We start from the raw sequence: 26495 nt of genomic DNA on the forward strand, positions 1-26495 counted from the left end.
CCAAGAGAACACAAGCAATTGCTGGTTGAGGATAGCGCTGTAATAGCCTCAAAGACATGATCAAAGCTTCACCATAAATATTAGCAACTTCAACAAAAATAGGCAGCTCTGCTCATAATGGGCTTCGAGTCACTGTTGTCTGAGTTTAAATCCTGGCTTTGTCACTTATTAGCTGTGCAACCTTGGACGATGACTAAGACTGTCTCTAGCTTTCACAACTGTACCATGAGGGTATACCTACCTCACGTGAAGACTGAACAAAAGACAGTGTATATGGTACTGCTTCGTAGCCTGTGAAAGATCGACATCTTTGTGGCACGGCAATTAACCTTAACCCATCTCACAGAAGTAGGCTCTCCGCTTAAGCAAGAAGCAAATACCTGAGGTGTCACATGTATGCCTTCCTGTTGAGGGCTCTCCGTGGGGAGTGCTGCTCCTATAGATAATGTGGGGTTTGTTTTGTTCCTCTTCTTCTTGTTCATCAATGGATAGCAGTGGTTCAATAAAATAATCCCCATCCTGGGACCGGAATGTGCCCAGCTGCAAATGAAGAAATCAGAGATTGATTTAACACAACTCAGCCATTAGAGGAAAGAGAACCGATGAAACAATTAAAAGTGCAGATGGCACCATTTTACCCAATCGCTTTCTCAGGAGGGCTGCTTAAACTGAAAATGCTGACAACATACTCAGAGAAGCAGTTTATTGTCACTGTCTGCCATATCAGTTCCTTATCCTTGATTTGACTCTACTTTGTTGCACCCATCATCCAAATCTGTCTCTAAGAAATACTTCCTTGGTACTTAAGTTTGAATCACATACTCCCTTCTTCTGTTGAAAGAGTGGTTCTCTGTGTTAAGACAGCCTAGAAACTTACTAGGAACAAGTGTGAGCCCCAAGGGAAAAGCTGACCCATGGAAGCCTTATTAACTAAAATTCAGGCAGCGTATGTTGGCCACAAGGCACTCAAGGTGGTACCACCTGTACCACTGGCACATGAGTCTTTCACCACCCCTTCCCTTTGCAATAGGGAGTGATGAGGTACAAGGCTTTGGAGTCAGGCTGACCTAGGTCCCAGTGCCAGCACCACCCCTTACCCACCTGCCTTGGGTAAGTTTCTTAAGTGCTCTGAGCTTCAGCTTTCTTGCTTGTCAATTTGGGATAGAAATACTTACTGTAAAGAGTTATTCTGCAGATTAAATGAGATAATGCATTTAAAGTGCTTAGCAAAGTGACAACTTATAGGGGTTTAGAACACATTAGTGGCTTTTGGTGGTGTTTGCCTCTAACCACCAGGATACGATTTGTGTTTGCCAAGCATTCTAAGCACCTTGGAAGAGGTAACTCTTTCTCCTCCCCTTCCCACATAGCCACAAGTTTTGCAAATGATAAATGATGCCTCAAGGGTGAACGACCGAAACCAAACATTACAAGAGCACTAAAAAAGTTATGCTGGTAGGCAGTGTTTAAAGAGAAAAATCAAGTTCTTCTCTCTTCCTCCATTGTTCCTTTTCCTGCACTGAGGGAGGAAGAAGAGGAAGGAGAGGAAGGGGAGGAAGAGGAGGAAGAAGAGGAGGAAGAAAGAGGAGAAGGAAAGAAAGAAAGCAAAGCAAAGCAGAAGCCTCTGACCTCCTATGGACACAAGGGAAATGACCATCCCTAATGGTCACAGGGAGCATTAGCATCATCCAGTAATTTGTTAGAAATTCAAATAATCATGCTCCACCTCAAATCTGACCTACTGAATCAAAATCTCATGTCAGGGCCCAGGAATTGGAATTTTGATAAGCCCTCCACAGTAGTATTCTTATGCTTGATAAAGTTTGTGACGCATGAGGCTGAGACACAGGTACCCAAACCCAGCTAAGTGTCAACATTGCCTGGGAAGTTTAAAAAAATTTTTGATTTGGGGCATTACCCCTTATCCGCAGATTTGGAATTTCTAGGGCTGAGATCTAGAGACTATATATTTTTAAAAGCTCTCCATGTGATTCATGAGCCACTGGCTTAAAGAAGGGGAGAGTTCTGGTGTGGTCAGACTAAGCAACAGAGTATCTGGTTTCCAGAGAAGTGATTTAACAAATTTATTCTCACCCAAACAGCTCTCTCTGTTTTTAGTACACAACTCTAGTGTTCTCTGAGCACAGAGGATACACACCTCCTAGAACAGGCCATAAACACTGGGAAAGATCTGACACCTCTGATTGGTAAAAAGGGAAACCGAGGCTCAGAGGGAGGAAGTGACTTGTCCAAGGTTCCCCTTCAGTGACAAAGAAGCAGCTTAAGAGTGCCAGTGCAGAAGCTAGAACTCAGGTATCCTGACTTCATCGTTTTTTAGAAAAAAGAACTTTGAAATTATCTTTAGGAACATAGATTCAGTCTCTAGAGGGTTAAGAGCGTGGATCAGAAAGACTGGGTGGAACCCCAACTCTGCCGCTTATAGTTGTGAGACCTCAAGCAAGTCTCCAACTCTCCAAGCCTCAGTGTCCCCATCTGTAAAATGGGTTTGAAGATTGCGTTGCTGTGAAGATTTTGTATGAGATAATGCATATATAAAGTACTTCTTACAAGTCAAGGCACATAATAAGAGTGCAATAAATGGTATCTATACGATGCCAAATTAATCTTGTTGTTGATTCACAAAATAGCTGCTAGATCAAAGAGTAATCTTTCTTGGTCAAGGCGAACATTTACTCAAACATAGTAACTAAGTACCCACAATATACAAGGGTCCAATATGAGAGAGAAATGGATGGATGTTGATCCTGATGCCAAGGAGAATGGGACAGAACATGTGTATCAAGAACTATAAGACAAGGGAGAGAATACTAAGAATCATAATAGCAGTCTGTAGGACTAGGAAGAGGTTTCCTCTGAAAGAAGATATGTAAGTTACACTTCGAAAGAAGGATATAATTTGAGCATGAGAAGCTGGGTGAGATAAACCAGTAAATCCAAAGGCCCAAAGGCAATGAGGTAGGATTAGGATAGGAGGGAAATTCGGAGAAAAAAGCAACAGCAGATTGACTGACATACAGGATTTGTGGAGGAAAGCTGGAGAGACCACCCTGGACGCGGTGTGACAGGGGTGAGAAGGTACACTGTAAGAGGTCTGAAGTGCCAGATGGAGTTTACATCATTCACCAGGCGGTGAGGAGCTGTGTAAAGTAGGTGAGCGTTGTAGTGCTGTGATCTTGTGCCGAGTCCTCATTGATCGGCAGTGGTGTGTGTCAGGCATTCGAGAGAAATGACTGCAGGAGAAGCCAGATGGAAATATTTCTTAGACATCAGTTCCAATGACAGAGCCGGAGAGACGAGAGCTAGAAATAGGGTACAGATGCTCAAGAGGTGAGAGACACATTTCAGATGGAATTCAGGGAAACTGATACCTTACTACTGGTAGGGTCTGGCGGGGTGGGGAGATCGGAATGGCCCCCTCTCAAGAGTGAAATATTTACTGGAGGAATTTCTGGGAGGGCCACTAGGAACTTCACAATACCACTGCTACAAAAATAGTAAGGGGAAGTCTTGGGAGGAAAGATAAATGCCAGAGGGAAGACAAAGTGAGCGAGGGTTGGGGCTAGATTCCTCACTGAAGCCCGCATAGCTGTAGGATGTGCACCAGACCGTTTTCTCCCAAAGAGGCAGATTGTAAATGAAACGCAATATAAACGGAGTTATCGTGATCTAATTAGTCCTGTCGTGGTCCTAAGAAGTCCCGGCCCTTAGTTCCCTAAGAGAGTGACCATTTGTAGTTCCACGTGCGGGTGACAACCTGAAATTGCCAACAGAAATTAAGATCCTGCGCAGCAAAATATTTATACAACTGCTGGGGCCACTCAGCGGGGTGCGGGGGCGGGGAGAGGGGAGGAGTAAAGGCTGTTTACAAACTTGTCGGACCGACGCAGCCCAATCCGCAAGGGTCTAAAATCGGGGTTACAGTCTAGGTATCTGGGGGCGTTCTGACGTTCCTGGTTCCAGCGCCTGATTTATGCACACCTCCGCTGTAACCTTGCAAAGAAGGGAAGGATTTCTGCGCTCTGGTCCCAGGTCTTGGGGCAGCGATGCCTCACCGCAGCACCCGCTCCGCCTTGGCTCAACTTGCGGTCTCCTCCCACCCCCAAACTATCTCAGCAACGCGCCGCGACTCCCTGCGCTTTCTGGGGGCTAAAGGAGCTCATCCCCACCCCAGCAGGCTAAACCTGCACCCCTGCCCCAGTCTTCAGGCTTGCCTAGCTCCCCACCGTAACCCTCCGTTGAGCAGCGGAGATGGATGCGACATCAAGACTGGGATCTCTGGACCCACAAACAGCAGCGCTCGGAGGGGGCAGCGGAGCACCCCGGGTAAGTATCCATGCTCCCACTTAGAAAAGGTGACGATGGGGCGTGTGGGTGCTTAGCAAAGAGTAACGTATCACCCGGGCACAGGGCGCTATCGCCCTGCGCTGGAAGAACCTGGTCCAGGAAAGTTTCTGCGTCACACGCGCGTGGCAGAAACGCACGTCGCTTGGGAAAGTCAAGGACTATCACCCGGGCCAGAACATTACAGCGGGTCTTCAAATGTCACGGGGGGGAGGGGAATGAGAAGGTGGATGTCATGTAGAATCTCCTGGAGGGCAAGTAGGGGGAGTAAGCAGGAAGTCGGGGTACTAGCTTGGATCCCCTGCTAAGTGCGTATTTTGCAGCGAGGGAGGTGGTCGCCCCGCCCTCTTGTCCACCCTGTCTAGGGAAACGTGCGCCGCAGGCTCCCTCTTCCGATTCTCTGGAACCCCCATGGGTGGTAGAAACCCTAGAACCGAAATCTCTTCGGGGCAGCATCTCCAGGCTGTCTTCCACTATCTCTGCGTCTCCATGCCACCCCGCCAGCAGGGTGCAGAGTCGGACTGCGCCGCACCCCCACTCCGGTTTCCACCCTAATTCAAAGCGACCAGAGCAGGCTCCTCCCTCTTCCCCGCCTTCGGAGTCCTGGGCCCACCCTTCCGTTCCGGGACGGGACCTGTTCCCTGTCAATCCTGTTAAGCCTCTGGGTTCCTGGCGCTTGAAAAAAAGACCCTGAGAGAACGCGGGGACTCTAGATTACGCACCGCCCTCTACGATACATAGCAGGAACTCCCCGTTCCCGAGCCTGGGGATCCTCAGCCCACACCCCCGACTCAAGACGCACCAATAAGGAGTCGGGTCCTCCCCGCGCTCAGCTGCTCCGCTCCTGGGCGGCCACAGTTGCTGCAAATTCTGCGAGTTTGGAAGCCGACTGCCAAGCCGCCTACCGGCGTTGGAGAAAGAGCAGCTGAGCCGAGTTAGGACCCTAGAAAGCTCGGAAACATCCAGAACCCCCTGGGGGCGGACGCGTGCGCTCCTCTCGAGTGTAAGCTCACGCTCTGGGCCAGCCACCCAAACTGCAGGACGCAAACGAGCTTCCAACTGATACTTAACGCCAGAGCTGAGGATACTCGCCACAGTGAGGATCTTAGGCCAAAGAGCAATTAAGTCTTCCAGAAACGGGGGCGGGGAGGGCAGAGGCGCGCGCGCCCACTTACCATTCCTGAGCAGAGGCTGATGACGGCCGTGTGCTCGGACTTGGTATTGACATGGCCTTTGTAGAAACAGTGCTTGAGTTCTGCTTCCTCCTCGGAATAAAACCTTGTCTGGTTTTCCGCGGGCGCCCCGAGGAGGGTGACAGTGAACAGTGGAGCGATAAATCCGGCATGCGCGGTGAGATTAAATAGAAACTGCTGGCCGAAGGCGGAGAGGCGGTAATGCTCCTGGGAGGAGGTAGAGGAGGAAGAGGAGGAGGCGAAGGCAGGCCAGGGGTCAGAGGCAGAGTTAATGCTCCGTCGCCTTCTTTTGAAGTGCACGTTCGTGGGAAAGGGTTCTCCAAGAGCGTTCACTCGGATGGGAGACGCGATTTCATATTCGCTCAGGGTCTCTAATAATTTCACTGCAGAGAGAGGAGAGGCACATAAACCAATAATTCAATTTTCCGCAAGTTTTAATTTAAAACAAAAATGAGGGCTTTGTCCTGAGTTATTTTCCAGCAGTTATCTTCCCCTGCCCATTAGAATCAACCCTTTCACCCTCAGTTAGTAGATAAATATTTGCTGAGCACCTACTATGTGGCAGGAATAGCCAGGAACTGTGCTAGGCAATGATGATACACCACTAGGAGCCAGACAATGAGCAAGTCAAAATAAATAAAGTAATTTCAGATTTTGACAAATACCCTGAATAAAATAAAACATGCCGCTAGCAGTTGCCCCCAGTTATTAAGTTATGGTAGTTTGGGGCATGGGGGTGGGGAAGGGGAAAGAGGAAAAAGGTAGGGGGATAAGTTCGTTCCACAGTGTCTCTCTCTAGAAATTGGCTGGGAATGACCTAAAGAAGGGAGAGGCTGCAAAGCGGGAGATAATTCTTTCTAGGAAAAGCAAAGAGGCCTCCGTGGCGGGGTGCCCGCTCCCGGGCGCAGAGGCTGGGGAGGTGGCGACAGGGGCGGAGGAGTCCCGGGGGCCGTCGCCTCGTTACCTTGCCTCGGGTGCAGCCTCTCCTTGCGCACGGCCGCCGCGGCGTCTGGGCTCCCCATCTCTGCCAGGTCTCGCACCAGGAGCGTTAGCAGTGTGGCCCAGGATACAAACTGCATGGTGCTCCCCACCCCTCCCCCCGCTACCTCCCACCCCCTCCCTCCTGTCCTCCTTGGCTGCGGCGGCGAAGCGAGGCAGTGGCCGCGGAGAGCGCGCGGAGCCCGGCGCCCGCCGCCAACTTTTGACTTTAGGACTCGCTGAGGTCTCGCCGGGAGGGTCCCGTCTGCGCTCCGCTGAGCAACGCCGCCGCCTGCCAAGAGCTGAGCCACTCGGGCCGCGGGAGGAGCTGGAGGAGTAGTTGAAGGAGGACTGGGGCTCGGCTGCTCCGCCGCATAATGTCCAGGGAACGTGTAGGAGAAAGCGCGGAACGTGCGCTCCGAGGCGCGGCGGGCGCCCTGTGCTGGCGGGGATAGCGGAGCGGCTTCTTGAATGGGGGAGTGGGGGGCGGAGGCGGGGGGGGGGTCCTCCGCCGCTCAAATACCCCGGGTGCCCGCCTCTAGGAGGAGAGGGGAGGAGAAAGCGAAGTGAGCGGGGACCGCCTCCTTCCAGACCGCGTCCCCTGCTTGGCCGGCTGGTGCGGGACTCCCAGCCGGCCTCCGGCGTCAAGAGGCGGAGGCCAGAGGCGCCGGGAGCTCGGAGGCAGGGGATCGTGGTCCCGGGCACTTCGTGGAGCGGAGCTTTTCTGAGACTCCCTGTCCTGGGGATGAAGAACAGAGAAAGTTCTCTCCCTTTCCTGGGGCTTGCAGTCTGTCTTTGAGTCTCTCCAGCTCTCGTCTCCTCTCTGCTCTCTGCTCTCTACCGTCTGAATCTCTTTTTTCTTTTCCTCGCACGATCTCTCTATGCTGCTTTGAACCAGCCTCCCTTTACCTCCCTCTGGTCTCTACCCCTCCTCCCATGGTACTCCTCTAATTTCCCCTATTTCTCCCTTTTCTTTCTCTCTCTTCTCTTCCCACCTCTTTCCAACAGTCCTCTCTCCGTCTTCTCTCTTCCCTTTATTAATTTCTGTCCCTGTCTATCTCCTCTTTTTGGTTTCTTACAAGTGAAAGTGACTCCGTGCTGGAGCGCCTTCCCTTCCAACAGTTTCTCACTAGGGACGAGATTTGGCATCTGAGCTCCGCTCTCGGTTTAATCGCCCCAAGTCAAGAGTTTTAGCCATGGAGTTAATAATCTTGCAGTGTGGGGTGTGTTTCAAATCCTTGGTCTCCTGAAACTTTCGCAAAGCTTTCAAGATGTGCTTTCCTCAGCCTCTGTCGCCATCCTGAGAGGTTCCATAGTTTTCTGTAGGTCCGGATCCAAAAAAGGTTAAGAACCACTCTTGGCAGCAAGGGGGGGGGGGGGGCATTGGCGCCTCTGACTGACCAGCGGGGTAGAGATATTGGGGCGGGGGAGAAGGCGGAGTGCAAAGGGATGGTCGCGGCCCCAGAGGGGAAGCACCAGTCCCAAGAGAGATTTCTCAATCACTTCCGCTTGCTTTTTGCCAGAGATGCTTGGAGCAGTGCAAAGCTGACACTTAAAATACACTTACCTCTGCCTTGGCATGAAATTTGAAAGTCAAAAATTATACCAGAGGGGGAGGATGTTGTATGTGAATGTGTGACCTTGTGTAACTCTCTCTGTGTATATACTGTTTAATCCTGGATAGTTCAAAAGTTTACCAATCCTCACGAAGATAGGATATGCTAATTTCAAGAGAAAGGAAATGGCAGTTTTTAAAACAGATAGGACTAAGGTCCCAGAATTGTAGTTTTCTGTTGCTTGGTTGGCTGACACTCAGGGTTGAAAATATTTAAGACTACCAACATCAGGGACCAAATAGCAATGTGCTAGAAAAGTCCACTAGTCTAGAAATATTAATGTATATATTTCTCCTGGTAGAGGGGAAAATGTCCTGGCATGACTGGAATTTCCTAAAGTTGTTAACCCAAATGGATTACTATCACCATTGTCTAAGTGTATTCCTGGAATTTGGGTATGTACAATGGCATATAAAGATGGCAAAATAGCAACACCTGCATAGTACATACACAATAAGAGATTTTTTAAAGGATGACATTTCAATCTTTTTCTTAAACGTTCAAAATAATTCACAAAAATACATTTCTTCTAATACGCAATCTTGTCATTACATAGTAAAATTCCTCACAATCATTGCTAAGAGTTTAGCAAGGAACAGAAAAAAACATCAAGAAATCAAACTATTAGCTGATTCCTATGGAAAGTATTCCAGAACTTCCACTATAAAATTACTAAAATATATAGCACTTTTATAGACACACAGATTAATTGAACAGAATAGAGAGCTCAGAAATAAACCTATGCACACATGGTCAATTAATTTACAACAAAGGAGCCAAGAATATACACAGGGGAAAGGACAGTCTCTTCAATAAATGGTGTTGGGAAAACTGGACTGCCATGTTCAAAAGAATGAAACAACCACTTTCGTACATGATACACAAAAATTAATTCAAAATGGATTAATGACTTGAACATAAGACCTGAAACCATAAAATTCCTAGAAGAAACAGAGGGTGATCTCTTTGACATTGATCTTGGTCATGATCTTTTGGATTTGACACCCAAAAGCAAAGGCAACAAAAGCAAAAATAAACAGTGGGACCACATCAAACTAAAAAGCTTCTGCTCAGCAAAGGAAACCAGCAACAAACTGAAAAGGCAAGCTATAGAATGGGAGAAAATATTTGCAAATCACATATATCAGCTGAGGGGTTAATATACAAGATGTATAAAGAACTCATATAACTCAATAGTAAATCTGATTAAAAAACAAAAAACAGGTCTGAATAGACATTTTTTTAAAGAAGACATCCAGATGGCCAACAGGTACCTGAAAGGGTGCTCAACATTATTAATCATCAGGGAAATGCAAATCAAAACTGCTGTTACCAAAAAGATTAGAAATAAGTGTTGGCAAGGATGTGGAGAAAAGGGAACCCTTGTACATTGTTGGTAACAGAAGTTACCCCCAAAATTAAAAGTAGAACTACCACATGACCCAGCAATTCCACTTCTGGGTATTTATCTGTAGGAAATGAAAACACCAACTCGAAAAGATATATGTACCCCCATGTTCAATACAGCATTATTTACAATAGCCAAGACATGGAAGCAACTTAAGTATCCTTCAAGAGGTGAGTGGATAAAGAAAATGTCACACACACACACACACACACACACACACACACACAGTATGATAAAAAAAACTATGGTGAATGCTGCTGCCAAGTGCCATCAACGGAAAGGAAGGGAGGGACCTTCAATACGGGAAGCGGTGCGTCAAACTTTAGTAATAGTGTGTGACAAGTTTCAGCTTGTTCGATGCAGTCAGTCGGGTGTGAGCTACGGGTGAGAAAAGGTGTGTTTTAAAGTGTGCTGTAAATCATCCTCCATCATGATAATGCTCCATGTTACACATCACTTCTGGTATATGGCAATTTTTGTCAAAAACATTACAGTGTGTCCTCATCTACCTTATTCACCATATCTGGTACCATGCGACTTCTGGCTCTTCCCAAAGTCAAAATGACCACGAAAGGTAAACGTTTTGAATCGATTCAGGACATGGAGGCAGCCATGACAGTGCAACTAAAGACACTCATGAAAGAGGACTTCCAGAACTGCTTCAGAAAGTGGCAAGAACGATGGGATAAGTGTGTTCAAAGAGAGGGGGAGTATTTTGAGGGGGATTAATGGCAATGTGTCTTTTACTGTAATAAATTCTTTTTAATTTAAACATTCATTGTATTTTTTTATCACACCTTGTGGGTATACAGAGGGTGCCAAAAAATATATATATTTTTTAAGATAGAAAAAAAAACTATTAAAATTGTAATAATATATACCAATAACAAAAGATGAATACAAGTCACGTTTGACTTCTGCAATTACAAGAGGTGCTCAAAGTGGTTACCATCAGCATCAGACACTTCTGATTATGGTGAACTACTGCTTGAGCAACGTTGTTCAAAGTGTCCACTTAATTACATTTTCTTTGGCACTCCCGATATATATACACAATGTACTATTATTCAGCCATCAAAAAAAAAAGGAAATCTTGTCATCTGCGACAATGTGGATGGACCCTTGAGGACATTATGCCAAGTGACGTAAGTCAGACAGAAAGACAAATACTATATGATCTCACTTATATGGAATCTAAAAAATGAAAAAAAAATGAACTCATAGATACAGAAAACAGATTGTGGTTGTCTGAGGTGGAAGGTGAGTTTGGCAAAATGGGTGCAGGTGATCAAAAAGTGCAAACATCCAGTTATAAAATAAGTAAGTCTTGGTATATAATGTACAGCATGGTGACTATAGTTCATCATATTCTATTGTATATTTGAAAGTTTCTAAGAGCGTAGACCTTAAAAGTTCTCATATAAGAAGTAAAATTTGTAACTGTGGGGATGGATGTTAATTAACGAGACTAACTGTGGTTATCATTTCACAATGTATATAAATATTAAATCATTATGTTGTACACCTGAAACTAATGTTAATAGAATGTTATATGTCAATTATCTCAATTAAAAATAAAGTATATAGCAGATTAGAAAAGAGCACTTTTCAGTATTTCCTATTAAAATTTTTGTCCTCTTTTTAAGTTTAAACCCCTCCTGATAAAGAGAAGCTAACAGTATAGAAATTATTTTATATAGGGACAGAAGACATGTTAATTTAGTCTCTCTCTTTAGCTTCCTTTCTAGGACTTGGTTTTGAATGTGAAGTTTACTTACTGTTCTTTTTAAAACTGCTCCCGATACAACCCAATCATTTCACAAAAGCTGCTAGGAAAGGAAAACAGAAAGTATCCCTTGGTGACTTCCTGAGGTGACCAAGAGCCTGGGTTTCTGAATTTCTCATCTTTAGTGAGTCTATTCATCCTTTCTTAAGTGTATTAGCTTGGCTCTGAATTCATATCTGTACATAAATCTCAAAGAATCTTAGGAAGATGTTTGAAATCTTGAGAAATCAGTAGGCCAATTGAGCCAACTAAATCCAAGATCAAGATTATTTTGTCTGAATAGTAATAATGATAGTAATCAACTTTTATTGAGTACTTACAATGTGCCAGACCATGTGCTAATTAATGTACAGCAGTTAATGTAACACCTCTATGAGGCAGGAAGTATTAGTAATTTCATTTTACAGGTAAGGATATCAAAGTCTAAAGGGGTAAAATAATTTGACAAGTGTCCTTCAACTAGTGAGAGACATAATTCAAATTCTGTTTCAGCAACTTAGTCCAAGTTCATAATTGTTATCATATATACAATGAATAAATCATTGGAAGTGTTTTTAGGTATGAGGGGATTTGGTTTGGGAGAAGACTGTTAAAATCACCTGGAGAATTGCCTCAATTGTCTTTTCTATGTGTAATTTTTCTTTGGCTGTCTAACTCCTTTTTCTAATGCTGAGTATTTCATTAGAATCATCTTAGCTACTTCATTGATATTTCACAACTTTTTCTTCAGCACCCAGAACAGGTCTTGCACATAGTAGGTGCTCAAGAAATATTTATTGAATAAATATAATCCTTCTACTTTGGTTCAACTGTGTTAAAATGACTCTTTATTACACACACATATGTGCAATCTAGAGGTTGGTTTTATAAATAGGAATATAGAATGACCAGAGTTCTCAGGAAAAGTGGAGTCTATAACAAATTGGCCCATCACAAAAGTTTGCTCAGAAAGAAACAGCTTTTTGAAGTCACCTAGAGTTAATGGAGGGCCATTTTTAAGCCCATTTCCTTCTTCCAGGCTTTACTGGAGTTGAATGTTACTGGAGGTTAAGTGGTAGACTTCTTTGGCTGATTCGTCATGAAAATTGGGTACCAGGGGAGTGATGATTGACATTAGCCACTAGGGAGAGATAATCTGGTCAATGGAAATATGAGAGATGACATTACCTTCCCTCACCATGGATTTGACCCCATTTACATGCTTCATCCTCTCCCCATTGCCCTCCCCCACTGGTAACCACCATATTGTTGTCTGTGTCTATGAGTTTATTTGTTTGTTCCTTTTTGTTTTATTTCCTACATATGAGTGAAATCATACGGTTCTTGTCCTTCTCCATCTGACTTATTTCACTTAGCATGATTCTCTCAAGATCCATCCATGTTGTTGCAAATGGCAATATACCATCCCTTTTCATGGCTGAGTAATACTTCATTGTGCATATGTGCCACATTTTCTTTATCCAGTCACCTATTGAAGGACATTTAGGTAGTTCCATGTCTTGGCTGCTGGGAACAATGCTGCAGTGAACATAAGGGTACATATGTCTTTACGAATGTGTTCAAATTATTCTGATAGATACCCAGAAGAGGGATTTCTGGGTCATATGGTAGTTCTTCTTTAATTTTGTGAGGAACCTCCATACTATTTTCCATAGTGGCTGCACCAATTTATATTCCAACCAACAGTGCACAAGGGTTCCCTTTTCTCCACATCCTCTCCAACACTTGTTATTTCTTGTCTTATTGATATCAGCCATTCTAACATGTGTGAGGGGTTATCTCATTGTGGTTTTGATTTGCATTTCTCTTATAGCTAGCAAAGTTGAACATCTTTTCATGTATCTGTCGGCCATCTGTATGTCTTCTTGGGAGAAGTGTCTGTTCAGATTCTCTGTCCATTTTTTAATTGAATTGTTTTTTTGTTGTTGAGATGTATGAGTTCTTTATATATTTTGGATTTGTAGACTGCTTATATCTTAGCACCTTATAGACTGCTATCTGACACCATACACAAAAATTAACTCAAAATGGATTAAAGATTTGAATATAAGACCTGAAACAAAAAAAATACACAGAAGAAAGCATAGGTACTAAACTTATGGACATTGGTCTCAGAGGGGTTTTTGTGAACTTCACCCCAAAGGCAAGGAAAGTAAAAGCAAAAGTAAATGAATGGGACAACATCAAACTAAAAAGCTTCTGCACAGCAAAAGAAACCATTAACAAACAAAAAGGCAACCAAGCAAATGAGAGAAGATACTTGCAAATGATGCCTCACAGTGTAATTTTTTGTTTCTAAAGATTTTATTGGGGAAGGGGAACAGGACTTTATTGGGGAACAGTGTGTACTTCCAGGCATTTTTTTTTTTTTCCAAGTCAAGTAGTTGTCTCCCAATCCCAGTTGTGGAGGGTGCCGTTCAGCTTCAAGTTGTTGTCCTTTCAGTCTTAGTTGTGGAGGGCGCAGCTAAGCTCCAGGTCCAGCTGCTGTTTTCTAGTTGCAGCGGGCACAGCCCACCATCCCTTGCGGGAGTTGAACGGGCAACCTTATGGTTGAGAGGACGCATTCCAACCAACTGAGCCATCCAGGAGCTCAGTGGCAGCTCAGCTCAAGGTGCTGTGTTCAATCTTAGTTGCAGGGGGCGGAGCCCACCATCCCTTGCAGGACTTGAGGTATTGAACTGGCAACCTTGTGGCCCAGAGCCCACTGGCCCATGTGGGAATCGAACCGGCAGCCTTCGGAGTTAGGAGCACGGAACTCCAACCGCCTGAGCCACCGGGCTGGCCCAGTGTAATTTTTAATGTCTTTGAAATATTAATTTCTAGCAAAGCATAATATAGAGAAAGTTATAATTATTAGTATGCAATGAGTATACTGAAAGTCATACTAAGTTTATACCATTAATGACAGTTAATATAAGATTCTCTTTATTGAGTTCCTACCCTCTGCTAATTATTTAATCCTCATCTGGGTTTTACTCTTCCCATTTTACATGTGGTGAAAAAAGGTTAAGGGACTTAAAGGGACTTAACTTGCCCAGCATACATAGCTACCAGAGTGTGCTGAGCTGGGATTTGAACCAGGGTTGGTTGACCTCCAAAGCTTCAGAGCAGCCTAATTATATAAAGGCATTCACCTAATTGTTCTTGATCATTCTGCCTTTATACTTGGCCTCATGAATGTAATCTGTAATAATATTATTTCTTTTCTTTTCATGCCAAATCTAATGTTCTAAACAACTTCTCTTGAGACTACTTGGAAAGTCACAGTTTCAGTTTTTAAGGTGGCTTTATGTAGCTCATGACTAGCTTACGGTGATTATACAAAGCTGTTCACTTACCAGGTGCTCTTTGTTTGTCATCCCAGAAGACCATACTCTCACTATTGCCCAGGCTTTAGACACTCTTTATTCCTCTGCTATCTAACTGCTATCTAACATGAGGGGCAAATCTGTCTTAGCCCCGTTTAGACTGCTATCTAACATCATACACAAAAATTGTCCTATAACTGTTTCAGTTACTTGGTGTCCTATATTAGAATTTAAAATACATGAGGACAAGGGGCAAATCTGCCGACCTCACTGCTGTATTCCCTTAGTGGCTCATAATAGGCACTTAATATTTCTTAATGAGTCAGCTATTGCCACAAAATTGTTTTGAGTTTTCAGATTTTAAAAAAAATTTATGAGTCATTCTTTCACGCACACACACACAATCCTCAGAAATGACTGAGGTAATCTCTTTTTCTCATGGTATTATTACTCTTGGGTTGCAAATCCTGCTTTAATTAGAATCTTATCATGATTCCTTTTTTCTAGAGCAGAAATTTCCAGAGCTAGGCTTTTCCCAAGGGCTACCTCAGGATCATGAGCATGGCAAGTAAGAACCAATACTGTGGGAAGTTTCCATATGCTTCCCATATCCTGAAAATGGGGTAATCGTAGCTACCTGACTCATAGGGATGTGGTAAAAATGAATTGACCAATGAGAGTGCTGGCTTAGTGGCTGGATAGAGTCAAAGATCTCTAAAGGTTCAAATCAGCCATCGTATTCTAACCCACCTGCTAGTTGAGAAGGGCAGTTCCTGATTTGGTTTGACAGAGAGGGTGCCAGCAGCCTAGCACTCCTTTCCCAGCTAACCTCCCTCCACCCTTACCACCATTTTATGACACTCTCTCCTACTGGGACAGAGAATAAGCACAAGCTTATATTTCCTTGACTGTATTTTTTCGCACTCAACCTTGCTGTTAGCCTTCTTGCCCTTTAATTTTTTTTCATTGTTTTAAACAGCTTTATTTTTTCTCACACTCTGCTTAAATTAGTATTTCATATAAGTCAAATTTAGCGTTTTTTTCAAGCACTGGGCTTTTATTCTGGCAGAATTTTTAAAATAGCCAACACATAATTTCCCCTTTGAATATTAAAAAAAAACACCTTTTTTATATGGTAAACAATTTTTATAAATGCAAAAAGGTAATTTCCTCTGACAGATGATGATTAATCAGTTGTCCGTCCTAATGGTGTTTATTATAATAATAAACATTGATGATTGCTCACTACTTCTAGGCACAGTAGATTCTACTGCCCTCAGTCCTGATAACCTAGGGAAATAGGAATGCCATTAGCCCTACCTTTCAGAAGAGGAAATGAAGCCATAGAGAGGAAAATTTGCCCAATGTTGCACAGCAAATGAATAACTGAGTGAATATTCAAAACCAGGCTTTCTGATTTCAAGGCCTATATATGTTTTTTTTAATTTTTATTAGGGAATATTGGGGAACAGTGTGTTTTTCCAGGACCCATCCGCTCTAAGTCAAGTAGTTGCCCTTCAGTCTAGTTGTGCAGGGTGCAGCTCAGCTCCATGTCCAGTCGCCGTTTCCATCCCATGCAGGAATTGAACGGCAACGTTGTTGTTGAGAGCTCGCACTCTGACCAACTGAGCCATTTGGCTGCCCCACTGGCAGCTCAGTGGCAGCTCGTTGTCTTCAATCTAGTTGTGGAGGGTACAGCTCACTGGCCCATGTGGGAATCAAACCATCAATCCTGTTGTTCAGAGCTCACGCTCTAACCAACTGAGCCATCCGGCTGCCCGAAGCCCTGTACCTGACATTATACTGACTGTCATATGTATTAATATTTATGCTTTATTATGCTTAATACAGGATAAATTATGATGTTTAGGGATGCAATCTCAAAGAGCGGAAATTCAGACATCAGTAGAAATTCAGGTATCAGGCCAATTGGAGGAAGGAAGGCTATAGGAGGTCTGGTTTCGGGTATCAGTCACAAATGTGGGATTCTGGACATCAGGCCAAGTGTGGTTCAGGACATCTGGGCAAGAATGTCTTTGCAACACCCCAAACCACTCACTCACCTAACCAATAAGACTGGCTCTTGGTAACACTCGTCTTCTTCAGTGGTCTTTTTGCCACAACCATTCTTATAAACTCCCATGATCCTTAGGTCAACCCAGTGTCTTTGTGTCATTCAGGCTGTCCTGTGGTCCTTGCTATAAAAACAGCATATGGCCAAGATGCCTGCCTTGGAGTTACAAGAGTGTGCTAGCTACTAAGCCAGCACTTTCATTGGTCAATTCATTTTCGCAGTATCCCTATGAGGCAGGTAACTGTAATTACCCCATTTTCAGGATATGGGAAGGATATGGAAACTTCCCACAGCATTGGGATGCTCAGGATCCCGAGGTCGCCATTGGGGAAAGCCTAGCTCGGGAAATTTCTACTCTAGAAGAAAGGAATCACGATGTGATTCTGATTAAAGCAGGATTTGTGTCCCATGAATAATGATACCGTGAGAAAGGGAGATTACCTCAGTGATTCCTCGGGTTTCATGTGTGTGCACGTGTGTATGTGCCCGCGCGTGTGTGTATGTGTGTGTGTGCGTGTGAAAGAATTCTCCATGGTGAACTTAGGTGGGGGCCGACTATAAAGAATATTTCAAAGAACTTTTCAAAATATCTCAGCTCCTATAACTATCAAGGGCAATGAAGAGGGGCTGGGGGCAGGGAGGAATACCTTTATTTTCCAAATTCATATGCAAAAACATAGATGTGACATCAAGTCAGTGTCAGCTATAAATGGCATATTCATCAGGCATGGCCTTTGTATTAACTGGCACCAATAACAGAAAAAAGGTTGCTTCCTGAAACGTGAGCCTAGCAATTAGTGCCTTGTCAAGTCCCTATCAGATGCTGGCAAAATAATTGGTTTTGCAGTGCTTCCCCCCCTCCCCTCAAAAACAGGTCTGACAGTACGTATCAGTGGCATTCATGGCAAGCATAACTGCAATAAACTTAAGCTACTTTTGGGCTCTGTTCAAGAGGTGAAGTTAAAAAAAGCAAGAGTGTGGAGGTATAATTTTCTTTCGGGCACTCTCATTACAGTGGTGGTGGGCCTTAATTCTGGGTACAGTAGGCAACACAAATTCACCCATGTGGATTATTTATATCAACACTTCTTACAGCTAATTATTCAGTTCATTATTTCTCAACACAAATCTGGACCTCACGGAACTTAGATTTTACTCTAAGTTACCTTTTCCTACAAAACAGAGGTTGAAGTGGAGAACTAGCTCCCTGAGCAGTGACTTTGGTCCTGCATTTGGGAGTGGTAGAGGTCCTAAAAATAACGACTGACACAATTCAACCTTCTCGTCACCACTTCACTGATCAGGAGAAAAAGGAAGGGAACTAACTTTCAAAAAATAGTAAATGCAATGAAATCTTAGGTAATTATTGAAGAGTAAGGAAGAGCTGTGTTTTTCAGCACATAGACATGGGGAAGGTGTCTTATTAAGCAAGCAAGTCACAGTGTTGTTTGTCTAATTGGGCCCTAGAGTAGTAAAAACAAGATAAAAGGACAAGAACAAGATCTCAGCCTGTGTTAGAATGGAATAAACATAGAAAAAAGTCTAGAAAGATGGATATATATCCAACTATGACCATATGACTATGATCTCTGGGACTGGGAATGATGGAGATTTTTTATACTCTCTACGTTTCTACAAAAGGAATTTCCATATTGTTTGATTATTTTTACAAGAATATATAACTTTCTTAATGAGAAAAGTAGTTTTTTAAGTAGAGAAAACATATAAAGAAAATTAGATGGTATTATCACTCTTAGGGAAATTTTTCCCCATAAATGATGTATAACTTACCATTTTCTATAGCATTCAACATGTGTTTCATCGTTTGAAAATGATCATGCACACACACACACACACACACACACACACAGATGGTGCAAAAAAAGTATACACATTTTAAGAAAGGAAAAAACTGTATTAAATTGTAATACTCAACATATACCAATAACAAAAGATGAATGAATACAAGTCACATTTGACTTCTGCAATTACAAGAGGTGCTCAAAGTGGTTACCATCAGTGTAATATTAATACAGTTTTTTCCTTTCTTAAAATGTGTATACATTTATTTGCCACCATCTGTGTGTGTGTGTGTGTGTGTGTGTGTGTATTAGGTTGGTGCACAAGTAATTGTGTTTTTTGCAATTGTTTTTAACCTTTTAAACTGCAATTACTTTTGCACCAAACTCATATATATATAATATAAATATAAAAAATCATATATACATATATAAAATATGTGAACAAACACTATTAAGATAGCTAAATCAGGCTATTGAAGAGAATTTGAGGGGTGCTTGTGACTTAGCAAAATAAACACTTGGAATACAGTAACTGTGGATTTAAAATATGAATGGAAAATAAATGACAGAGTTACAGGAAAAAAATATAAACTTACCCAAGCCCTGACTCTATAAACAGGGAAGACATTTGTTCATTCATTCAGTAAATATTTACTGAACACCTACTCTGTGTCATGCACTTTGCAGATAGCAGAGGAGTTCACAGTCTACTGGGGAAGAGAAACACAACATAAATAAATCCGTGAACAAATGTACAATTAAACATTGTTCTGAGTATTGTAAAGGAGATTAAAAGGGAGATAGTTTAGATGAAGTGAACAGAAAAGGCCTCTTTGAGAAGGGACAGGTAAACTGAAACTTAGAGAATAAGAAGGAGCCAATCCTTAAAGAACGGGAAGAAAAATATCCCTGGCAGAGAGAACAGCAGGGCAAGTCTGAGATAGGGAAGAAGTGGGAGTGTTTCAGAACCCAAAGAAACCCTTGCAGCTAGAGTTCTGTGAATGAGGAAATGAGTTAGAGGGGAGCTGGGAGCAAGCCAGGAGCCAGGTGATGGAGGGCCTTTCAGGTGAGGATTTTATTCTGAGTGCAAGGAAACCCATGGAAATATTTTCGGCAAAGTGATTACAAGACACTCTTTTTGCTTTTCCAGAGGGGAAAGATCCCTCTGGCTGCTGTGTGCAGGATGGGGTCAAGGGGGTAATTGTGTTGTTCAAATGAGGATCAAGGTGGCTTGAAATAGGGTGGTCTTAGTGGCGGTGGCAGGATTTGGACATATGCAAAGTATATTTAAAGATAGAATCAATAGGACATGGCAAAGGATGTTATGGTGGGGATGAGAGACGGGTATCAAGAACGAGTCCTAGAATTATTATGCAGAAGGTGCTGTCTTTTATATATACAAATATCCATCAGATAAAGAATACACAGGAATAAAATCCCTACACACAACAGTAACAAAATCACTGGAAATAGGAATAACAAGAAACGTGCACTGCCTATATGAATAATATTTTAAAACACTAATGAAGATTTCAGAGGAGATGTGAGTAAATGGAGAGATACCATATTCTTAGGGTGATGTAATATCACAAAGGTGCCCTCCTGCCTAAGATAGTTCATAAAATGATTGCAATCCCTATGCAAATTCCAATAATTTGTTTCTGTTATTTTTTTTTTCTTTAAATGAGCCAAATTGAGCCAAAATTTATTTGGGAAGATAAAACAAAACAAAAACAGCTTAGAAAACTTTGAAAATGAAGAGCAATGTGGAGAATCTAGTATTAATACTAGATATTAAAATGGGATATAAAGCCTCAATAAGTAAATTGGTGACACTGGATTAGGAATGAAAGAAAATCCAGTAGACTAGAAAAATCCAGAAATAGATCTAAGTTTGAGAATTTAATTTCTGATAGATATAGACTCTGAAACCAATTGAGCAAATATGAACCACTTATTATATGGTACTAAATTGACTTGGTAGCCATATGGTTTAAAAACTACTACTACTACGAAAGTTGAATCTATACCTCATATTTTACTTTAAATACATACTTGATCCATATCAACCTGATATTTACATTCAACAAGAGTTGAAAGTAAAATAAAGCAAAACAGGCCTAGAAAGACACAGGAGGGAATAATTATATCTTTGGCAAAAGGGAGGTCTCCTAATTATGACTCAAAATCCGCAAGCCATACAAGAGAAAAAATTGAAATATCTAACTTCATTACAAAACAAAACAAGTTCTGCATGACAAGAAACATCACGATCAAAATCAAAAGTCAAATGACAAACTGAGAAAAAACATTTTCAGCTCAAAACACAGAGAGATCTTTTCTTCAATCCAAAAGAAAAGTCTGTAAAAGGCATTAGTTGACAGCTTACAAGAAAGGAAATACAAGTGGTATATACTTGTGAAAAGATACATGATTTTATTCATAATTAGAAATATTCAAATGAAAACTATACCGAAACCAGTTGTTCAGCTATTATGTAGGCAAAATCCTAATGAATATAGTCAATTACTAAGGTTTTGGGGAACTCTTATATATTGTTGTTGAGTGTGTATATTGGACAACCCTTAAGAAGGTAATTTGACATCTGTCAAAATGGCAAAATTATAACCCTTTGATCCAGATTTTGCATTTTATACATCAGATATTTTTGCATATGTGGAAAATGACACACACAAGAGTCTTCATTGATTGAAGTATCATTCCTAATGGCAAAAAAAATCACAAACTGAAAATATAAACTACAGGGGACTGATTAAATAAATTAAGATACAGGCATACAATGAAACACAATGTATCTGTAAATGGAATGGTGGTGGTGGTGGTGGTGTGTGTATAAAAATAGGGAAAAATTACATATTTTTATTTGCTTATATATTTTTAAAGAAACCGAACAGATATATAAGAAGCTAAGCACAGGGAGGAAGATTGGGACCTGGGCAATGGAGGATGTGTTAGTTGCCTAGGGCTGCAATTAGTCAAGGTTCTCTAGGGAAACAGAACCAAGAGGATGTGTGTGTGTGTGTGTGTGTGTGTGTGTGCGCGCGCGCACATGCGCGTGGGCATGCACACGCATGCACACACACACACACACAAAGAGATTTATTATGAGGATTTGACTCATGATTATGGAGGGTGGCAAGTTTCAAGCAGAGTCAACAAGTTGGAGACTCAGGAGAGCTGATGGTTTAGTTCCAGTCTAAGTGTAAGAACCAGGAGAGCTGATGGTTTAGTTTTATCCCGAGGTTGGTAGGCTCAAGACCCAGGAAGAACCTACATTTCAGTGCAAGTCTGAAGGCAGGATAAGGCCAATGTCCCAGTTTGAGGGCCATCAAACAGAAGAATTCTCTTACTGAGGAGAGATTTGGCTTTTTTGTTCTGTTCTGGGCTTCCACTGACTGGATGAGGTGCATCTACATTACAGCAGGCAATCTGCTTTACTAGGCATACCAATTTAAATGTCAATCTCATGCAACAACACCCTCACAGACCTAGAGTAATATTTGATCAAATATCTGAGCTCTGCTTTGGCCCAGTCACATGGACACATAAATTAATTACCAGAGGTGGCCATAATAAAATATCACAGGTTGGGTGGCTTAAATGACAGAAATGAATTTTCTCACAGTTTTGGAGGCTGGAAGTCCAAGATGAAGATATCTGCAGGGGTTTTTCTGCAGGCCTCTCTCCTTGGCTTGCAGATGACTGCCTTCTTGCTGTGTCTCACATGGTGTTTTTTCTGTGTGCATGCATTCCCTGTGTCTCTTCCTCTTATAATGACATCTGTCCTATCAGATTCGAGTCCCACATTTATCTCATTTAACCTTAATTACCTCCTTACAGGCCCTATCTCCAATTGAGGGTTAGGGTTACACCACATACATTTGGGGGCGGGAGGTAGTAGCATGGACACAATTCAGTTCATAACAAGGGATAAGGGCGGGAGGGAGACTTCCACTGTTTACCTTTTCATAACTTCTGGGTTTTAATGTACACGAATATATTCCCAGTATTAAAAGATGGAATCCACATTTCTGCCTCCAGCAAGTTGGAGGATTTGGTGCCATTCACTGGGATGGAGAAGGCTGAGAGAAAAACAGTAAGGCAGGTGGGAGTGGGGTGGGAACACTGGGGCTGCAGGAGCGGTACCCCTGTGGCGTGGCAGTGAGGCAGCTGCTGTGCGGCAGAGGAGTCTCGGTGGAAGATGAGAAAAAGGAAGTCTCAACATGTTCACAAAGTTGGAGAAATAAATTCACGAGATCACCCAGGTTAGTGGTTCTCTAATTTTATTTATCAGAATCATCTGGAGGGTTTGCTAACGCATATGTTGCAGGGCCCCACCCTCCAGTGTCTGCTTCAGTAGCTCTGAGGCTGGGCCCAAGAATTTGCACATCTAACAAATCCCAGATAATGCTGATACTGCTGGTTGGGGATGCCATTAGGAGAACCATTAACTTAGGGTGATGGCTCTGCATTCGAGCCTCACATGAGTATCACATGCAAAGCCATGAGAAAAAATACCTGCAGCCCACCCCACTGCAGACCAGTTCTCTGGGAAGTGCCCTGGGCACTGGTAAACTTAAAAGCTCCCCAGTTGTTTTTAATGTGCAGCTAGGGATTAAGAGCTTCTGACCCAGGGGAAGAGACTTTGGAGAAGCAAGAGAAGGCCAAGACCAAAGATCTTAGGACATCAACGTTTTAAATGACCGGTCGGCAAGGAGGAACCAACCAAGAAATTGAGAAATGAAGAGATAAGAGGAAAGCCAGGGCCTCCGTTCATGTTATGGAAGGCAGTTATTAGCTGGCAGGCTCTGTGCTGGGTTCTGGTGACAGATAAAAATAAGACCTATCCAGCCTTCAAGGAGCTTCCGTGGTATTAAGGGCTAAGATTCTCTTTTAAAGAAGCAATGGCATAATCTACCCACTTTGTGATATGTGTCCCAGAGAAATACTTGCTCACGTGAACAAGAACCCACATCAAGGATGTCCATAGCTGCACTGCTTGTAATGGAGAAACACTGGAGATAACATGTCCCCAGCAGAAAAATGGCTACATTATAGAAAATAGTACATCTATATGGCAGAACACTGTACAGCAGTTCAAAGGAGTGAACTAAGCAGACATCAGTTGGCAAGATCTCAAAAAATATTGTTGAAGGGAAAAAAGCAAGTTGCAGCATGATGTGTATAAATTTATGTGAAAAACAACTCACTCACACATACATATTTTTGTATAGAAAGATGTAAAAAGTAGTCTACAAGGATACATTCCAAATTCATACCTGGAGAAAAGGAGAAGGGGACACGTTTGAGGATGGTGTGTGAAAGGGACTTCAGATTTATTTGTCATGCTCTTAAAATTTTTAGGTTTTTTGATGAATGTACATATTTAATTACCTCAAGTTGTACTAATTTAACTTTTTAAAAGTCATTTACAAATGCCAATGATTACTGTCAAATCTAAAGTTTATACATGCATGCGCTACAATTTTTGACTTTGGTTGGGTCTGGAAATAATGCTCTCTGTACCCTCTCCTGATTTCAGTGTTAATTCAGAACTTCACTGACCACATGAAGTATATCTCCCAAACCTGAAGGTACTATAACTTCAAAGAAAAAAACACTGCTTGGCCATTACTCTTCTATGAATTTTCCTGCAAAACAAGTGTGTTTGAAATAGCATTTCAAAGATGCTGACAACTTGCTTCCCCCTGCGTCTTGCCAAGCAGACATATTATAGTTACTCACTCAAGCAGCTGTGCTGGAATGCAACTCTGAAAAGGCAAGCTAGATTTTTATTTTGCAGACCTCTACCTCTCATAGAGCAGGTAAATAAATGATGCTGGGAGATTCTATAGGTAGAGATGTAGAAATCCACTAAAGCAAACTTTAGCCGGACCATACCTGTGACATTCTGGACAAATAGATACTTTGGAGCTACCTGTGTTGACACACCTTAGTTGTTGCCCTGGAAAGCCATCACTTTTAAATCCTCAGTACTCATTTTCCAAGTCGGAAGACAATCCCCCTACGTCAGTTCTAGGAGAGCAAGGACCTTGTCTTATTCGTTGCCCTTGCGTCCCCAGTGCCTTGCATAATGCTTGGTATACAGTAGATGCTCAGTAAATATTTGTGGACTGAATGAATCCACAAGAAAGAAAGAAAGAAAAATAAAATCATGGATGAATTCTATATAATGTTGAGAGAAAGAAACCAGACATAAAAAAGTACATTCTACATTTCCCACTTATGTAACCTCAAAAATAGAATTAAAAGATGGTGAGAGAAGATTGTTACTTTGGGGGAGTTAGTGATTTGGAAGAGCATGGGGGACTTCTGGGATGCTGATCATGTTCTGTTGTTTGATCTTGGTGGTGGTTACAGGGATGTGTGCACTTTGTAAAAATTCATTAAGCTATACAGTTATGATTTGTGTACTTTGCTGTTTGCATGTTTTTTTTTTTTACATTTATTTAAAATAAATGAAATCAACTTTTGCCATAAAAAAATTCACTGTTAAGTCACGTCAACTGAGGGTTTGAAGTTTTAATCCTTTATATTGTAGATGATCTCATCTCTGGAAAATTGTTTACTAACACTAAACATATTCTCCTTTTGTATTTCTGAAGAGACAATGTGTAATATCTATTCCAGGGCTTAGCTCTCCCTGTTCTAAGGTATTTGCTCTTCCTTATTGGAATTCAGCTGATGATAAAACAACTGTTGCATAGGATAGGAAGCAGCTCTGCTAGTGGGTTTTTAGCATCCATTCTTTTTCCTGCCCCTACTCTGGAAATTTCTAACCCTTTAAACAGACGAGGGAGACAATTGAAAGAACACCAGAAACTTCAGAGATGTGCAATCTGGGAAAATTATGTGACATTTTCCACCATTTAATAACCATCAGACTCTCTAAATATTCTGATTTTTTTCTTTGCTCTTTCTACCTCATTCCTTTTTCTTTTTGATAATATTAACAAAAACATTTTTAAAAATCCTGGAACCTAGTAACCCACAAATTTAACTTACACACGCACACACTTGTACACATACAAAGCAATAGCTATGCAGGGTAATTCATGGATACATTGTCTGTAACAGCAAAAGGTTAAAGGCAACCTAGCTGCCCATCACAAGGGGACCTAAGTATTTAACATTCAACAATAGAAAAGTATATGACCATAAGAAAAAGAATGAAGAAGCTATGTTCAAGATGTACAGATAAGTGTAAGGTACAGACAGTGTGTTTAGACTGCTACTATTTATGAATGTATAAATTATTTCTGGAAGGGTAACACAAGAAGCAAATATTCGTTGCCTCCAGAGGGGGATGGTGTACACGGCAGGACAGAGACTTTCCCTGGTACACCCTTTGGTTCCTTTGATATTTAAACCATAATATATACTGTCTAATCAAAAATAAATTTTAAAAACGTATAAAATAATACATTTGGCAATGGTTATTAGAGAATGCCCCCATTTGCCAAGGATGTGAAACAGTTTGCACAATCTTATACACTGTTGTTGAAAGGGAAATTTGGAATAAACTAACAGGAAAGCAATTTGTCAAAACATATAAAAAACTTCTAAATTTTCCTTTTGATTATATATTCCCAGTCTTAGGAATTTAATTTAAAAAAAATGTAACTGAATGAAGGGATGGCGATCATGGAGTACAACGAAGGACTCGATTACAGAATATTGGGGGGGAAAAACTAGATGTCTGAAATAGAAGATCAGTTTTTTCTTTCTTTCTTTCTTTTTTTTCTTCATTTCGTTTAAAGGATTCTTCTTTTTCTCATTTTTTAATTTTTTATTTAATTTATTGGGATGACAATTGTTAGTAAAATTACATAGATTTCAGGTGTACAATTCTGTATTACATCATCTATAAATCCCATTGTGTGTTTACCACCCAGAGTCAGTTCTCTTCCCATCACCATATATTTG

The 26495-nt window shown here is 41.9% G+C and overlaps 1 protein-coding gene and 1 long non-coding RNA gene across 5 annotated transcripts in view; one reads left to right on the top strand and one right to left on the bottom strand.

The window, feature by feature from the left end:
• The window catches only part of ADAMTS9 (ADAM metallopeptidase with thrombospondin type 1 motif 9), a 161860-nt gene extending 154502 nt beyond the window's left edge, over positions 1 to 7358 (bottom strand). For both annotated transcript variants that reach the window (XM_074313243.1, XM_074313242.1), the window contains exons 1-3: positions 6520 to 7358; positions 5538 to 5938; positions 381 to 540 (exon numbers count right to left, since the gene is read on the bottom strand). In XM_074313243.1, coding sequence (XP_074169344.1) covers positions 381 to 540; positions 5538 to 5938; positions 6520 to 6634 — 676 coding nt within the window. In that variant the 5' untranslated portion in view covers positions 6635 to 7358. The remainder of the gene's footprint in view (positions 1 to 380; positions 541 to 5537; positions 5939 to 6519) is intronic.
• LOC109461181 (uncharacterized) overlaps positions 3893 to 26495 on the top strand; it is a 362773-nt gene continuing 340170 nt past the window's right edge. For all 3 annotated transcript variants that reach the window (XR_012489737.1, XR_012489736.1, XR_012489735.1), the window contains exon 1: positions 3893 to 4344. This is a non-coding gene — a long non-coding RNA (uncharacterized LOC109461181). The remainder of the gene's footprint in view (positions 4345 to 26495) is intronic.

The sequence above is a fragment of the Rhinolophus sinicus genome, linkage group LG10 (assembly GCF_036562045.2).
Source record: "Rhinolophus sinicus isolate RSC01 linkage group LG10, ASM3656204v1, whole genome shotgun sequence".
NCBI lineage: Eukaryota > Metazoa > Chordata > Mammalia > Chiroptera > Rhinolophidae > Rhinolophus > Rhinolophus sinicus.